The sequence below is a fragment of the Megalops cyprinoides genome, chromosome 6, assembly GCF_013368585.1.
Source record: "Megalops cyprinoides isolate fMegCyp1 chromosome 6, fMegCyp1.pri, whole genome shotgun sequence".
In the NCBI taxonomy this organism is placed as follows: domain Eukaryota; kingdom Metazoa; phylum Chordata; class Actinopteri; order Elopiformes; family Megalopidae; genus Megalops; species Megalops cyprinoides.
The window spans coordinates 22,990,740-23,008,276 of record NC_050588.1 but is presented as its reverse complement, the minus strand read 5'-3'; the positions used below and the strand labels follow the sequence as shown (position 1 = coordinate 23,008,276).

At 39.1% G+C, this 17,537-nt stretch overlaps 1 protein-coding gene across 3 annotated transcripts in view; it reads left to right on the top strand.

The window, feature by feature from the left end:
- Positions 1 to 17,537, top strand: part of fhit (fragile histidine triad diadenosine triphosphatase) — a 227,972-nt gene that overhangs the window by 177,704 nt on the left and 32,731 nt on the right. For all 3 annotated transcript variants that reach the window (XM_036531595.1, XM_036531596.1, XM_036531594.1), the window contains exon 7: positions 10,143 to 10,211. In XM_036531595.1, the coding sequence (XP_036387488.1) occupies positions 10,143 to 10,211 (69 nt within the window). The remainder of the gene's footprint in view (positions 1 to 10,142; positions 10,212 to 17,537) is intronic.

Sequence of the window (17,537 nt, the reverse complement as noted above, 5' to 3'; positions counted from 1 at the left end):
TACACTCATTACCTCAGTACTTATTTTAATTACTCCATGCCTAATGTTCACACATTCATTTTTAAATTGTACTGCAATATTAATTTAAAATTTATAGTGGTTGCCGTGAGAGCAGTGGCCATTGCGATCAGTGGCACAACAGTGAAATGTTAATTGTGCAATTTAAGTGAGGTGATGAAAGTGGTGAAACTACAAGGACTGAGAATTGTCTTGCTTGTCAACACTTCTCCAGAAAAAGAAGGGAAAATGTTGTCAAGATGTTTAATGAATAGACATGCCAATATGTATGTATGTAAAGAGAAAATATGGTGTCTCCAAAATATACAGGGAATTTAAGTTAAATTAGAGATAACACAGAGCCATTCATTTATGTTTTTGAAGATAATGAGCTCTTATTTTAACTTTAAAAGGGAAATTGCTGAGCAACCCTTCCTATGAAAAAGGGAGCACAAAACATTCTATAGGCATAAAGCACTTTTTTCAGTGATTTTCTGTGCTCTTGCATAGTTAATTCCTGGTCAACATAAATACTTTTAATTATCTTGTCTAATAAAATCTGAAGTGCTTTGGTTTCTTTTTTCACTTTTAAATCTAGATGCAGGGTATGTGCATCATCTTATTAAAGACAAAATTATAATAGCATTTATCTTATTAAAAGGTTGTGGATCAACGTCATAAAATTACGACAGAATTTGACATATCAAATATCCACTGCAGAAACAGGATACGCAGGTCTTTAAATATTTGGACAAAAATTTTCTGTCACATATTATGGGTTTCCTGGAAAACGCACACAAACTTAAACACCGATAAGCTTCATGGAGTTTTCCAGTATAGTTATTTTAACATTAGACATAATTGATTCTGTTTATTTTGCTTATTAGAAGTTAGGAATGATATGGGGCAACTCTCAAAGTCATTTGTAGAACATAATATGTGGATGTAATTTATGATAAGATTTTGGACCCTAATTGCTTTGTGCTGTCAGTTGGTCTGCCCTTGTAATCCCTCACCATTTTTCCAAATTAGCCTAAGAAGCCACTGACACCTCATGCTGACTGTGGTCAGCAGTGCGATGTGTGTATTTCAGGGTTTTTTTTTAAGCACTCCAGATCGCATCAGAATGCACTTTCATATTTGCATCTTGCAATCTGTCCCGGATTAGCTCCTTCATGTTAGCCTTGCTGGAATTCTAAATACCCTCATATGAGAAGGCCTTTGAATAAGTGTGCATATCCCTCTTCAAATGCTTCCCTGTTCCCTAGATAATGACTCCAGTGCAGAAATGTTTAATCACTGAAAACCACATTAAAGTCAAAAGCCTTTCATTACACAGATGGAGCGTGACATGAGCAAACTCAGAAGTGTCCTGCTGTATTTACCACCAGCGCCTAAAGCATGTTAGATGTATACTTTGTCTTCACAGTGGGATATCTGTCTTTGTGTAAAAAGGGGCGCTTAAAATGGCACTGTCAATAAAGCCGGTAAACAGTGCCGCTTTTATTTATTTCTTCCCCCCGCCCCCTCCAAAAGATTTGCAGGAGCATCATACCGTTTTTGATTTCTTATCAGGAGGGGAGTTTGTGATAGATGCTAATTACATTCTCCTTGACAAATGCCAAATCTGCGTCAGTTCCAGACCAGTCGGTGAGGTGGGATGCCTGAAGGAGAGCGGCGAAACAGATCTGTCTGTCACTGCTTATTTTGCATGGGCTTTAAATGTAAAGGTTATCTTTCAAAACCATTTCAAACACTTTTTAACCACAGGTGATTCCATGCCAGCCTCATTTTTCTCATGCCAAGCTTATGAAAGAATCCATTTTGACTGAGCTTCTCATCAGCAAATTGTTTGCCTAATACACCCTGAACATTTTCACCCTAGGAGAAGTTACCGTGCTAACCTTAAAACTTGTTGAATTGTATGTTTTTTTTTTTTGCCTTTGATGATGTGAAATGATCAGCTATATAAAAAATAAAAACTGCAAATCTACACCCAAGCATAAATTCCATCAAGTGGCATTATGGCTGTTCCCATACAAGTAGTTGTAAACCATGCTTGAATCTTTCCATGTATGGCTATCTGAAGCATTGAAGACTTGACCATGTTAGTGAGCATTGCTCACCATTGATTTTTGGTTCTAGCATATATCATTCTTGCAAAGGGGGGAAAAAGCAGTCACACAAAGGAAGATTTTGGAGGCTGTTGAATTCAGTTGTTTTTGTCTGGTGTTTCTTTTTTCATGTTCATTAGCCTCTCGCAGCATGCGGGCAGCTTCAATCCTCCCCAGCTGAGAAACACAGCCTTGCAGTCATTCCATTAATGGGAATGGCAGGGTTTCATCTCTGTGTGAGGAAACACTTTAAATGATCTTTCTCTTTCTCTTTTTCTTCGGATTCAAGGAGGATTCTTTTTTCATCTTTTGGTCGTTTGTTTTCCTCCCCCTCTCATACATGAATAACGACACTGGTGGAGGTGGCTCTGACGGACTCAGCGGGGCCGAGTTGTCTGTCTGGGTGCAGCACATTGGCGGGTCCAATCCACCCTGCAGGCTGGCTGCCATTTTGCTCTCCCAGTTTTTAAATCAGCTACGAAATAACACAACATGAATAATAAATGACCGCAAAGTCCTGCAGTCCAGACATTTCAGGGCACAATTTGATCTGCTCTTGTGTTCCCCATAATAACAGGCCAGGCTGAGGGAAAGTGGTGTGGTCTTATTCTGGCTTCAGATCCTTTTTCATTTTATCAATGTTGCCTTGTTGTTTTCCTAGTGAGGGCTTGATATGAATTATTCTTTTGTATGGTCATGAAACAAGCAAGATGAAAACATCAGCTTTAGTCGAACAGAAATGGCATGATCAACATGAAATTACTCTATATGAATATTATATTATATCTGAGAGAAAGTGCCTTTCAACCCCAGATAAGGTCTGTAAGCTAGAGGAGTTGTTAACATTTTGTAATTGAGTTGAAAAAAAAAACCATCTACACATTTGATAAACTAATTTTAAACACGACATAGCTCTAAATGAGAATACTACTTATCTCTTTATGAAAACAGATTATCTCACACATGCAGGGCAGCTGCTACAACTGTGCCGCACCTTCATTTATCAGCTGGGTTATTGCAATCAGGTGCTGCATGCCGGTGGTAGAAAAAAAATGGCCTTTTGATTGAATAAGTGCACAGCAGTCCACCGAGGCAGACACATTTCTGAAAAGTCCTGGCCTCAGGCCTCAGAAAGACAGAGAGGGAATTTATGTATTAATATGATCATGTTTTGTTTTGATGGTTTTTTTGTTTCCTTTTTCATGTTCAAAGCAAAACAAAAGTAAGAGTATTATCGCCTATTATGTAGCATTTAAGTTGTTTGTTGGAGATCTGGCAGCACATTCGGTCAGTGTTTGTTCAGAGGTAAAGGTCAAAGTCACAGAACAGTAAGTCTGGGTTCACACTGAGTTGTAGCTGTGCAATAATGTGCATTTCAGTACAACAGTCAAGGACTTGACTTGCTGTAGTGATTTTTATAACTGTGATTAAGGCACTCTTTTACAAGATTTCTCTCTGCACATTGCAGAACGCCTTGCAGTGTGTTGCATACATAGATGAGCATGTGGTAATACAGTCCTGCATCCCAACATTGCTTGTCTCTCATAAAAACAATCAGCTATCTAGGAGGCATTGATGGAAAGGTGCTGCTAGTAGTAGATATTAAACCTAAAGTTCTGTATTCCTATATGTCCAAGGTACAGTATGGGAGTGTACAGGCAGAGATGTAGGGCTGTTTGGTATGTACCTGTTCTGATTGAAACAGGTTGTTTATGAGGATTAGCAGGCTTTGACCCTGGAGCAGTGGAGAGGAAAGAAAGGGCAATAACCAGATGTAGAGCAGTGGGATGGCTGAAGGGTGGTTCAGAGGAAAGGCAGGACAGGATCAGCGTTTGGAAGCAGACATGGAATGTGACCTCAACCCAGTGGAGGTACTGTAAGTTCAGAGATGAGTGTGGCCACAGTAAGTTGCGTCTTAGATGTGGCCTTAAATATCTGTCAGGTTTCTGTTTTTTGCTGCATGCTTTATTTAAAATGTGCAGACATTGTTAAAGCAATAATACATGGACGGGTGTGCGCTATTTCAGGTATTGGCGTGACAACAATGTGGTCTGTAGGTAAGAGAAGAAGCTGAGTACAGTCGGCATCACGGTGTATCAGTGATCATAATAGTGCACATCGTCTCATGGCATTAGTGCTTTTATAAAAAGGATGCACATGCTAATTTTAAATGGACATCAAATACGTATAAATACAAATAAAATGACTTCTTTACAGAATATAAACTAGTCTGCTACAGTATCATTCACATTGCATCACTGTCTAATTAAAATGAAACAAAATATTACAGTCCCTGCTCTTTACATATGTAGTTGTCTTTACTGACATTGATAAAACACTGAAATAATAAATGATGTAGCTAGCCAACAAAGACAAGTGGCTTGTAAATATTTGGATAGGACACTGCAGAGATGGAGACTCATGGTTGCACACTCACTGCCCTGTCAATCATCAGGCCACACAAGTTGATTTATTGGTCCATACACCCCTGGTGAAGCAAACGTGAGCTTGACATTAATGGTCAGTAGCTACTAAAAGCCTTATATAGCCTTGCTACACAGAAGTGATGATTCTGTAACTTCAGAAATGTAGTTAGCTGTGGTTGGAAAAAATGTATAGCTAGCTAAGTGCATATATTCGGTATTAATTGTGAGTTCTACTTGCATTTAGAAATGTTGATTACATTTTAAAATGTGTAGAATTGGTGGTCCATTTCAGGTGGTGCTGGCTAACTACGCCCATTTCCCTTCCTTCGACTCTTTGTGAAGGACAGTTTGTTACTGATTTCAGATTAATATTTAAAGTAGTTTGTCAGTTTTCAATAATGCATGGCTTGAACTGTTATTGTGAATACCAGCATTGCAGGAAAGCAAAGTTGACCAGTCAGATTGCAAGGTCAGAATTATCCATTTTATAAAATTCTGTAACAGCACCCTATACTATATGACATATAATGATTCAGGGTTTAGTCATCCATGTGACAGTGGAATAATGGTGCTGTAATGTGGAATGTGTTGACCTCTAACCCTGTGCAGATTTTACGCTCATGTACGACATAAATTAACGCTTGAGATGACCTTGAAATGTACAGAAGGTCATTAAACCTTTGAAAAATGTAAACTTTGGCAGTGTTTAAAAAAATTCGCACAGAAAATGTAGAGCACAAGCTGTAACTTAATCGGAAGCACCACATGCAAAATGCATGTCGAACACAGATTTGTTCAGATTCAGCATTCTGAAAGAAAAGACAAAACTCTGCGCTGATACAGAGAGTATTGCTTCATCTTGTTTCCAGTATTTTTTATTTCTAAACTACACAAGTCGTTGCACTGGAAAATGTGTCCTGACAATAAATCACGAAAAAGGAAGGCAAGCCCAGACTGTCAGAGTCATCCTCTTTGCAGAGATGTCGTTTTGATTTCGAGGACACGCTTCAAAAGTCTAATTTCACAAGAGCACAGAACAATTTATGGCCAACGAAATCCAAACTCTGCACTTCACCAAGGGCTGTAATACACAAATGAACTCCTTAGTGCCTTGCATCAACACCTCTATGGACAACTATGTACACACAGAGGGTGTTGCGGGGCTTCCACATTTCTTTTTGTCATGCTTCCAAACACAGCAATTTCCTAATATTATGTTTACAAGTTAGGTTGAGCCTTAGTAAAATACATTACAGTCTTTATACTAGTCTGGTGGATTTGACTGGAGGATATGAGAACGTTTACATCAAACAGCTTTTTGCTGTATTTTTTAGCGCAAAGGAGTGCATATGTTAAGTATCTGGAGTGAATGGTCCTATCAAAATTTAAAGTAGGATAAATCTCTATATAAAAATGCTTTCTTTTTTTCTAAGTGCCTGGTTTGCAGACTATGCAGAGCAAGATGGGAAGGATCCCTCTCCAACTAATTAGTAGCTTCAGTGTTTAGCTCTGTTTCCCCCACCCACCAACCCCTGTCTTAATGGGAACACAGCTGTTCATGACAAAATGCATTTGTCTGCCTGTCTTACTAGATTTACCCTAAACAATATGAATAGCAGTATAGCCATTTTACTCATTTGTTTCCAGTCAGAAACTAATTAATAGACATCTGTTTTAATTAGGTTTGGAAAAACTTTATGTGTTTCTTATTGCTCCGGCAGTTGGTCTCTACAATGGGACTCCAGTGGGGAAAATGGATATAAAACAAAGGACATGCTGACCAAATAAGTGCATGCTCTAATGGATAATAACAGATGACTGTTGGATCAAATAAACAGTAATTATGTAGTCAAGCATATATTTACAGAAGAGTTCAAACTGTGACATAAACATCTGCAATTATTTGAACATTGACCAGTTATCATGCAATACCAAATTCCAAGGATGTTGATTAGTTGTGCATACCGTTTCATATTTGGACAGTTGAATATGATAGTACTACAAAAATAGAAATGACTAATGTTTAACTTGATCTTGTCTTATAATTTTTATTATGAGTCTCAAGTTTCCTCATAGCTATACAATCAAGCTAGCATTGGGCAAATAACCTTAAAACACAAAAGCCTAAAAAAATCAGGATTATTTTCAGACAAACAGAAAGCATGATTTTATCAGGCATCTTCTCCATCTGTGTTAGCCTAATTGTACGGTCAAGCTGTTTTGCGCCCAAATTCATGAACAGGTGATTTATAATTTCTGGAGATGACGATTTGATTAGCAGCATGTCTGCTCCGTGTTCAGCTCCCGGTTTCCCGTTGGGGAGGTGCCTTGCGTGAAGCGTGGTGCTCTGTGGATCGAGATGGGCTACTCACTAAGGTGGACATCATCAGGTAGATTTACATCTACATGCCCCAGAGGGAACAGTGATGCTGCGATGAACGCCTGTGAAGCAGGGGAATGTCGCTGGCTGCGGTTGATCTTGGGAGCGGATGACTTCAGGCTTGTTAAGAGCCCACACCATCGCTGCCTGTAGCGTGGGAAGTCAGAGTAGGATTCCCAGCAGGTCCTCTCTGATTCCACCCCCTGCTTGTATGCCATGCAGCTGATCATTTTTCAAAGGGTAGCTCAGGGTCGTCTTCAGCCCTACAAATGAAGATGCTTCTCAGCACCTTCCTGGCGCCTCATTTCATTACTGCATCTTCTATGATCTGCATTGGTTTCCATACCCTTCCAAGGCGTGTTTTTGTCTCGTGAAGCTGTTCTGTGCTGTGACCTAGATGTGCTGAGACCTTGATCACACGGGATCACAGGTTGACCATGCACAATCACAGCCGTCTGTGTTGTGCTCTCATTTCCACCATGGTCCCTGTTGTAAACACTGGAATCAGCATTAAACCTATAAAGCTGATGACTAGCTCATCCACCAGAATAATGATGCCTTGCATAAACAGCACATGTGCTGGCAACATTGTACATTCACTTGACATGTCTGGCATTGCAATTAAATAAAACTAACCTTGACAGCAGGAGTAATGATCGAACCATTTACCTTTCAAGTTTCTGGTAATTAAGTATGTTAGTAAGTGCCCCGTATGTGTCTACTGGGTCTTGAGTCCCACACTCGATACCTCTTTAAATTCATTCCTGATGAATAAAATGCTATTGTTTTCCTCAGTTTCCTCAAGGTACGCAAATTAAATAATGCAGACATTATGCAAATGAACTCATTAGATACAGAATGTATTGCAACACAAAAGATGCTTCTAAACAAGTTATCTTGTTTGTAACATTTATGAGTTATTTTTCACAGAGGGTGTACTGCTTATCATGGAGCAGTCAGATGAAATAAATAAATGAATAAAAGTCAGCAATTAGGTTGTTTTTCTGGGATGTATGCAATACACAAATCTCCTGAAGAACAACATTGGAAATATTATTACATTGTGGCATCAGGAGTTTGCGTTATTCTTCATGTGGTAAGTGTAAAAGCAATTAGAACAACCTTATTAAATGATTTAATAATAATACAAAAAAACGAATGACAGTATTTTGTAGGAATAGATTTGTTTGTTTTTAATGCTGTCATGGTGTCTGTCTGCTTTTCTAAAGTGTATTGTTTTCATTCATATGATAGTTATTTCATTTATCTGATAGTTGCGGATATGTGAAATATGGATTTCATCATTATGATAAACTATATAAACATATTTCTTTTTTGGTATAAAATGATGGCTCTGTTCTGCCAGCAGTTATGAGTTGTATTCATATGATAGATTTTCTCTTTTTTACCTTTTCTCTATATAACATTCCTGTAAAGAAAGTGTAAGGGCTCAGTTAAGCTAATTGTGATCACTACTATAAAATAAGATTTCAAAAAGCCATAGGGTGTAAGCTAGAAGAATTAATAAAATGTCCAGTGCTGTATATCCAATATGTCTGCTGGAGTCAACACACTACATTCATTAAATTATAGGATATGTCTGGCAGATGGTAGATGTGAACCAATATTCTGAGTACCATATTGTCACCCACGTTATTGCCAAGAAAGAAATAAGAAGTCTTCTTTAGGTCCTCTAAAATTCACACTTTAAATGCTTTTAAAATGAATCAGAGGTTGAAATAAACCAAATGGAGCAGAATATAAAGAGTGGTTTATTATTTACAGAATGACAAGTCATTTCGGTGTCATTTCTTTAAATCTCCAAATAAAACCTTTCCACAAGGCAAAGACAATTATTTCTGTCACTTTGAAAAAAAAAATGATAGAGGAGATTGAATTATTATTATTATTTAACAAGAACTAGCGATATAAGAATACATCATGTGAATTGAAAAGAACAAAGCTTGCCTCTTTGTTGAAGGATTTTAAAATATGAATAGCCTTGACAGTGCAGTCCCTCTCTACTCATCCAGCATTGTTTCTGCTTATTGAAACAAAATGATTTGTTGTATTCTCACTGCGTCACCGATGTGAATTACAATAGTTGAGGGTAACTTTGTTAGAGTTCTTTTCACTGAAATGGTGTCAGAGGTAACCTCAGCTCTTCCCCCCATGAATACGTTATGCAGACATGTCACAATTCATTGTACTCCTTTGACGTCTCCTTGCCTAATAAACCTAATGTGTTTGTCTCCCTCTTCAATAATAATAATTACAGTGCCAAAATTGCATGTTGAAAAACTTCAGCAGAGAAACATTCTTATTAAAGTCTTGAGATGGTATGAAATTAAAATATTACTCTGCCCACGCACAAGCCTAGCGCGAGCGGTGGAAGCATTTCGCTCCTTCCGAAGTGAGGACATTGCAAGGAATGCGTTTCCCATTAGCCAATAGTGGGGCCTGACCCTCATGGTTTTCAGAAAGCAATGCTTCACTGGTGAGCTTCAGAATAAACACAGATGTTCATGTGTTTCCCCAGCTGGCTTTTGAGTAGGCCTTATACGTATGTTTTCTGGAGTAGCTGTCTGTATAATTAATTGTTGCAGTAGCAGGCTGAGCGGTAGTTTATTCCGAGTCAACAGCAGGAGATGATAGTGTGACAGAGATGTAGAATGTAGAATAAACTACTGCATCCATATTGGCTCGTCTTCTCTCTGCTAACAATGGAGCATGTGTAGGTATTGATTCTTTAACCTGGTTCACTGGGGCTTTTCAGACTGCAGTTAACTGCCATTGATGATCAAAACCATAGCCATTTGGATTTTTTATTGTTTATATTGTTTTATGTTTATCTTTTTATGTTTTTATGTATTATATTGTTATTATTATAATTTATTCAAATATAAATTTTCAATTTGTTAGTGTAAATGGTAACAGGTGGCTTAAATGCTAAAACCAAATGCATTATCTGAGGTCTGTGAAAGCATTTGCCTGAGGAAATTATGAAAGGTATCTGTAAATGTCAATTTGAGATTCAGTAGCATAAACTTGAACAGTCCCAGCGATTTACAGTGAATTTCCTAGAAGTGATAAAGCCGGTGCAGTTTACAAGCAGACTGTGAACTAATGAAGAAACGCTCGCCATGCTGTCCTTGGCTGAGTGCAGTTTCTAATACCTGAAAAAATGGAAACTGTATTGAGCCATGGCCATCTTTTTTCTTTCAGCACGTTCATGTCCATGTACTTCCAAGAAGAGCTGGGGACTTCGAGAGAAATGACAGCGTTTATGATGAGGTACATCTTTTTTGGTAAATTTTCAACTATTTTTCATCAGCTGTGTAGATACTGTGGAATGATTCAAATTAAAAGCCAAGTTCATAAATATAATATAAATTCATAAAATACAACATTCAACTTTTTATGTTCTTTTCAATTTTACTGTGACATTTTGAGCGCATAAGTCAATTGACTTCATAAAAATGAAGTCCGCTGGCTGAAGTTTGTTTTGAATATTCTGATAACCTCATCTAAGAAATGTGAGCTTGCTTATAGTTCCCTAAAGAGCCTGGGGAGAATCGACCTTATCTACATCAGTGCTGCACAAGCAAAATATAAATAGGTTTGTTTTTAATTTGCATGCGATCATATGGGTTATTGTGAGAGCAGCGCTGCCATTAATATTTCTTATGCGATGCACGGCGAATGATTGCATATTTCTCTGAGGTGTTTTGCTTTGATATAAATAATCATTGAGAACTCTCCACATATATCATGCCCTAAGAGTCTCATAACCTAATCTAAGCACATTTATTTTCTCATAAAAAGACTATTCAAGAGGCTGGAGAAAGTTTGGCATCATTTGTGGAACATTACCTCAGGATCCAAAATTTGTTCTGTGGCATGAACACACGTATATCACTGGGAAGCTCGTCTAGTAGGTCACATGATTAGATCATCATCATAATAAGAATAAGAGCAATAATGACATTGCATATAAAGTGATTTGCATTGGGGGCATCTGATTCGTTCCCACCAGTGTGTACCAACTGCTTGGTTGATGCATGGAAGGCATTTTGTACCAGAAATCTCATCATTCATCAGCTGAGGTGGAGAGGGAGGGATGCTTTTACCCAAGTTAAAGTGGGGAACGATTACATGACCGGGAATTTGGTCAGGATATGGAAATCCCCTTCACTTTGTGATAAAACTACAGTCAGAACAATTAATATCCCATCCAAAAAACAGCATGGTGTTCCCCTGATGCACAGGGGCATTGGTTCGGTTTTTGGTACAGAGGTGAGACTACCCCTCATTGGTCCACCAAAACCACTTTCAGCAGCAACCTAGTTTTCTTGAGAGGTCTGTCATCAAAGTCTACACTAGGCCAAGCCCCACATAGCTTTCAGGTAAGAGAAGGATACAGGGTATAAAGGCTGCAGGGATAGACTGGTATGTATTGGTGGTTAAGTTGAACATTTGGAGCTCTCATAGACTCAAACCACTAGTGGCACAAGCGCTGAGCTAATTGCCTGGTTGTTCCGCTAACATTTATCCCAGTCATTACACATGCTTCCAGGGAATTGAGGGATGCGATACCGGGATGTGACAGTCGGTGAAGCGTCAAAGGCAGGCGTTGGTCTTGAGTGGGGAATGGCACTCTGGAGCACAGTTTAAGCTGTCAGTTTATTTAAACGTAGAGCCACATGGCTGTCTGCTCACACCGTGCTGGTAGAAGGAGCCTGTCCTCCCTTTGACAGCACATTACATGGCATGCAGACTTCAATATTCCGTTGTGTTTTTCCTCATATAACCGACAACATGTATTAAATTATTATTTATTATGTAATACCATGTCATATTTGTTTTTGTGTTTTTCATATTCATATTCATATTGTGTTTACTTCATTTTTCCCTCTCCTTTTGAATGCAGTTAATAATGGGGAAAAGCATCTCATTAGTAGTTATAGTGGAGAATGTGGTAATTTCATTTAGCAATCTGTTTTTTTCTATCCTAACAAAAACATTCAATTGTTCAGCAAAAAAAAAAAAAATTATATATATATATATATATATATATATATATATATATATATATATATATATATATATATATATATATATCTTTCTTGTTCCTGGAGCTAGGACTCTTCACAAGGTTAGCTGTTTTCTTCTGTAGAGACTCTTTCCATGAAGACTCTCTCTGTTGAGACATAGGTTTGGTACGTATTTTGGTTTTCTGTTGGGTTCCTCCTCCATAGCAAAGAACAGACTAAATCTGTTTTCTCTGTTCCTGGTATGGTCCTTCATAGTTACATGCATTTTGATATACAGTAAATCATTGCCTGCATGGAATGTTTGCAAATGAACTGAGAGAGGTGGAATAAGCTAAAGCAAATGAGATGATGCATGCTGTGTTTTTTCATGTGGGTATACAGGATGCTTGACAGTAACACACCATCTTGTATACATACTGTTGTTATGTTTTGCTTCAAAGGTCAGGTACTGTATTTGTCGAAGGAGCAAAATTCAATGGAAAGTAAAAAAAAAAAAAATCTAATGTTCTTGTGGCCATAATTCAGCTTTGAGGCCACACATACCACAACTGTCAGACAAAAAAAAAACTTTTTGAAAAGAAACGAAGACATTAGCCTAAATGCAAAGGTTGATGTTAATATGGCCGTTTGCCTTATCCGCATGCACAGCATACAGACTCCTCAGAGGACTTGAGATGCAGCAACATCAAAGTTGAACTTTTTGAGATTAAAAGCCCCCAATTAAGAGGGAAAGAAAGATAGAAGAACAAAGGGATTAATGAATAGACGTGGTGACTGGCGGTGTACGGGAATCACTGAGGGTCCACTTTCCCGAGAATGGGGAAGAATTCCAAACAGAGCACGACTCTTCCCCAGCTTATGCTCTTCTTTCCTCACCCCAGTAGCAGTCTCCAAAGGCTCCATTCATTACGCCCTGTAAAGGTCAGGGGTTTTCAAAAATAAGTGTTTTGACCTTTTAATCGGCCAGAAAAAAAAAATGTACTGAATCACAGTTGGCATTTATCTAACACAATTTCATCCCGGACGTAATCCTTCCTTTGGATAAAGCAGCCCAAATGCAGCACAGAAAAAAAAAAAAAAAACAAAAAAACAGTCCATAATTTATTTGCTTAGCAAATGCCTATTTCTAGGGTGACTTACTGTAAATGTCTCACATTTTTACATACTTTGGATGTGTATTTACAGAAGGATTTATAGTTAAGCATGATTATCAAGGATGGAACTGTAGTGCACCAATTGGGAATGAAACCAGCAAGCATCTGGTTACAAGCCCTGCTCCTTAACCACTACACCCCAGCAACAATTCCTCTATTTAGAAATAGCCCACATCTGCAACATCTACAACCTTCCTATTGTGTCTCAAAGTAGGCAAGTTCGATTTTTCTTTCTGCTATAAGTACATTTTTTCAACTGACTCAGGAAAAAATGAGTGTCTTTCCATGCTATGGAAAAAAGCAACATGAAGAAGAAAAAAAAAACATGAGGACTTTTTTAGAGAACATTCCCCCCTGTTGGGCAACTTGAAAGTCAAATCAATTAGTTAATTTATCTTGATTGAAGTTAGAGTGATGCTGGTAGATAGGCTACTGGTGGCAGGAGATAGCCTGGGTGCTTGCCTTCTCTCTCATATTAAGAAGGCCTGGACTGAGGACGCAAGCTGTGCTTCACGGAATGAAAGAGGTCTCTTTATGGCTATTTAATTAGAGGAGAGTTTCGTGACAGTGCCAGAGCTGATTGTCTCTGCCCGAGCTGCCTTGGAGATCAGTGGGAACTCAATTACAGGCCTGCCATGCTTGTTAGTGAGAACAATGTCGACACACGATTATAAGTTGTAATGATGCTATTTTCTCCACTTAGGTCTCGTTACTTTATCTTTCTCCCAGGTTCTTTGGGTAAGAAGAACAAACAGTATATAATGCTCACTGCTCAGTCTTGTATTGACATGACTGAGCAAAATTAGAAGCCACCACAAAGGGACGATGGAAAAAAAGCATGTCTCATTGAGGTTATGTTTTTGGTTTTTAAATGATTCATTGATTGGCTGAGGATTTTTTAAAACTGTAATTTATGCTTGATGTCACATATGCAATGTAAGAGGGCAAATCAGTAAGAGGGCACAATCTATGTTCCTGGTTCTTCTCTAACAGCAGTTAATGTTAGGGCTCAGCATGGTGTACAGATCACAGTATTGGGCTGTTTATGAGTTCATATATCAGTTGGGTCCCCACTGTTCTATTCTTTGGCAAAGAATTTTAAGTCAATTGTCCCAATACAAAATCCAGCTATTGATGAGTTACTGAAGGTACAAAGGTGTTATTGTTAGCAAAGTCAAACAAGCCGGCAAATGTCTTTTTTTCCAGACAAATAAATATTGTTATTATCTTTTGAATCTAGAGCTTTCCAAGCATGTTATCTGCCCACTTTGACTTTGAGACAGACTAAAGAAGGCACATTTTAGTGACAAATGTGCAGAATTTAATGCTGTCGACCATCCTGCCTCGTAGAAGAATGGTTGACTCTGTCAGACACTGCCAGTGTTTAATTTTGCTGCCCAAACACCCTTCTTTGGATGGTAAATGAAAAGGATGCATTATGCATCTTCCCTATCTCATTTATTTCCACTACAGTAATATCAAGTGTTTTGAAATGAGACATGAATAATGCATTCTGCAAATTTTCTGTTAACCCAATTGTTGGATTACATTGATCATACAGTTCAGTAATTGGTAATGCATGCACGTAAAAGTCCAAGCTCTAAGGATCCCCAAACAGGGCCCGGTCTCCTGTGCTCGCCAGTGCCATTGTCTGTGCCAGAAGTCATTTTTATTTATTTTTTTCCATACCCTCTTCAGCTTAGGAATCACCAGTTAAACTTGCACTGAAACAAAGCATGTACATTCCTCCAAGACACTCATCCACAGCAGAAGGCTATCAGTCATTTTACACACTAAAAGTCCCATAGTTGCATTTCATAAGAGCCGATTGTCATTGGGGCATTAGCACATCTCTCGCTGACAGCCTCTTAGGAATGGGCTGGTGCCTGACAAGACTTGAGGAAGCACTACCGTGCAATGAGACAAGGCCAGCCCTACGGTGATGGGACAAAACTAGTCATGTCCAGCAGCTGTGCTCTGCGGATTTCTGTTGGCTAATGACACAGTGCAGCTCTGGGGTGAGCGCTTTTACTGACTGAGCCACTTCAGAGTCCCTAGTGGTACATACGTGTGGACCTGGAGTAAACTGCTGCGATCAGTACAACAAAAAAGTACAACTCAATCAGAGGAAAAGCAGTATTTTAGTCCGCTGCAGATGTGCACCTGCTTTTGTAACCATGGGGTGCCATTTCAATCAACTAGACGTCTGTGCACAGTGTGGTATAACCACCCTTAAAAGGAATAATCTGCCTTTTGAAAGTGTTTTCCATATTATTCTATAATGAGCATTGTGGTGCTGTCACCTCAGATTGAATAAACGCGAATATGATACCAAATGACTCTCTGTAGCTACATACATCACAGTATTATTGATATTTCATTGTTGCCTTGTAAACAGTTTAAGCTAACACTCACCCTTTGTCATTTAGAATGATTGGCTGAAAATAATTCTCCTTGGTTGAGTCAGGGACATCATTACATCTAATGGAGAAGGCAATTGTACTAAAAGAGCAAAAGTATTTGTTTTTGAGCACCTGCATGCTGAAAAAATAGGCCATAAATTTTGTGTGCTTGGTTCACTCTTCCAAACAGAGTCCCTAGGGACAGACAATGAATTTCATTTATTTAGCTTTGATTATTATCTTTTGTTTCAGTATCTGCTTTTTCAATCAATAAGTGATCTTCAGTCCCAATTCCATTTTTTTTCTTTCCCCCCAAAAGATTCTGCTTTGCACTGACATATCTCCGCTTCTCTCTCACCCCCACCCATGACGATGATAGTGTTTGATAGCATTGCTCATTAGATCTTTATCAATGGTTCTCCACTGCAAGTGTGGAGATGCCCAGACAGACCGATCATATTGAGGCGATGAGCCGGGTTGTTATTTGTGTGTGATTTATTATCCCCTCTGTGGCAGTGTTATTAGCGAACATAGTGGAAGCAGGCAGTGTAATGAGAAATATCAATGGATCCTCATGTTCCTGTCTGCGGTGGCAGTCTACGATCCATCTCGCTGACACTCACCTAGTTAACATTTTTATCGAGAGAGGCAAAATTTGTCATTTTTCACGGGTGCGGGTATGAGTTTCCACCTACGGTGTAGATAAATTACCCAGATAAAGAACCCACTGCGCACTTCTTTGTGCAAACAGTGACCAAATGGGTTGGAGATGTTACCCTTTCTGTCTGTGTGTTAAGCTTCCTGTGGGAGGTCACTTCAAGCACAGACAAGAGGCCAGCGGTCGCTCTTGAGAGCTCAGTATGTCTGGGCTATGGAACCCTAAATGCCTGCAGTGTGTTAATGTGGTTTAAATCCAAGCCAGTTGTGAACTGGTAACCTTTGCTGCATGACACTGACCCTGGAGGCAGTGTGCTATGGTCTCTCTTTGGCAGAGGAGAATGTGCAAATCTCATTGTCTGGTGGTGACGTTGCCTGGCTGCTCATTATGTACAAATACAGAATCGCACACAAAGAGGGGGGTTTTGCCTCACACCTTATGAGGGTGACATGCATATACTCTACATGCATATAGCTGTCAACAAAAAGGCAGCCAACATAACAAACCATCACTTATTTCAAATGCCCTCCTGTTCATTTGGTAATTTTGTTCCTTGTGAAATGAAAGGATGCAGAACGCAGAGCCTAACAGTAAGACTGGGCAGTCAATAATAGTGACCACTTCTAGACTGGACCTTTTTTTCATTTGTTTTGTTTGTTCATTGTATTTTTTTCTTCCAAATTGAAAAGTCTAGTGTAAAAATCAATGGCTCCCTTAACACTTTTTGAGTGAGGCTTCGTCACTAATCTAATCTGGAGCCCTCGTGGTGGCAGAGCCATGAGTTAAGTATTGATTTCTTAATACTGCGCCCTGATACACACATCACTCCTCTCCTGTTGTTTAAAGCTTCTCACTCTCCACAGCTCTCCGAGATTCTCATCTGCCCCTCTCTGTGTGACAGGGCGAGCGATTTAGAGGCACAGCCAGCATTCTTACTGGACCTGGCTCTAGCAGGTTAAAAATTTGCTTGCCATAACCCCGTCCTGATGACATTATACCGATGACGGAGCTGTTAATTATTCAAGCTACCGTGTAACAAGCTGAACTAATCTAACAGTGCGCAAGGAGCAACGGTCGTGGAGGCACTTTACTGCCGTGGGCGGGTGTACCTCTCCCCTCCAAATGTAAATCACACCCCACCGGAGCAGTGGTTAAAAAAAAACAGACACCTTCCGATGCGCGTGCTTATCGGTGATGGCGTAGAGACGCTTAAGTTGAAAGTAATTTAAATTTTCATCACGAGTGGAGTGAGAGGTAAGTGCGGCGCAATGTCAGAGAGTAGTGATTTGCATCTTGTTTGGAATGCAAATGAGTGTGAGACACACAGGTGGCAGAGCGCCGATCTCTTCCCG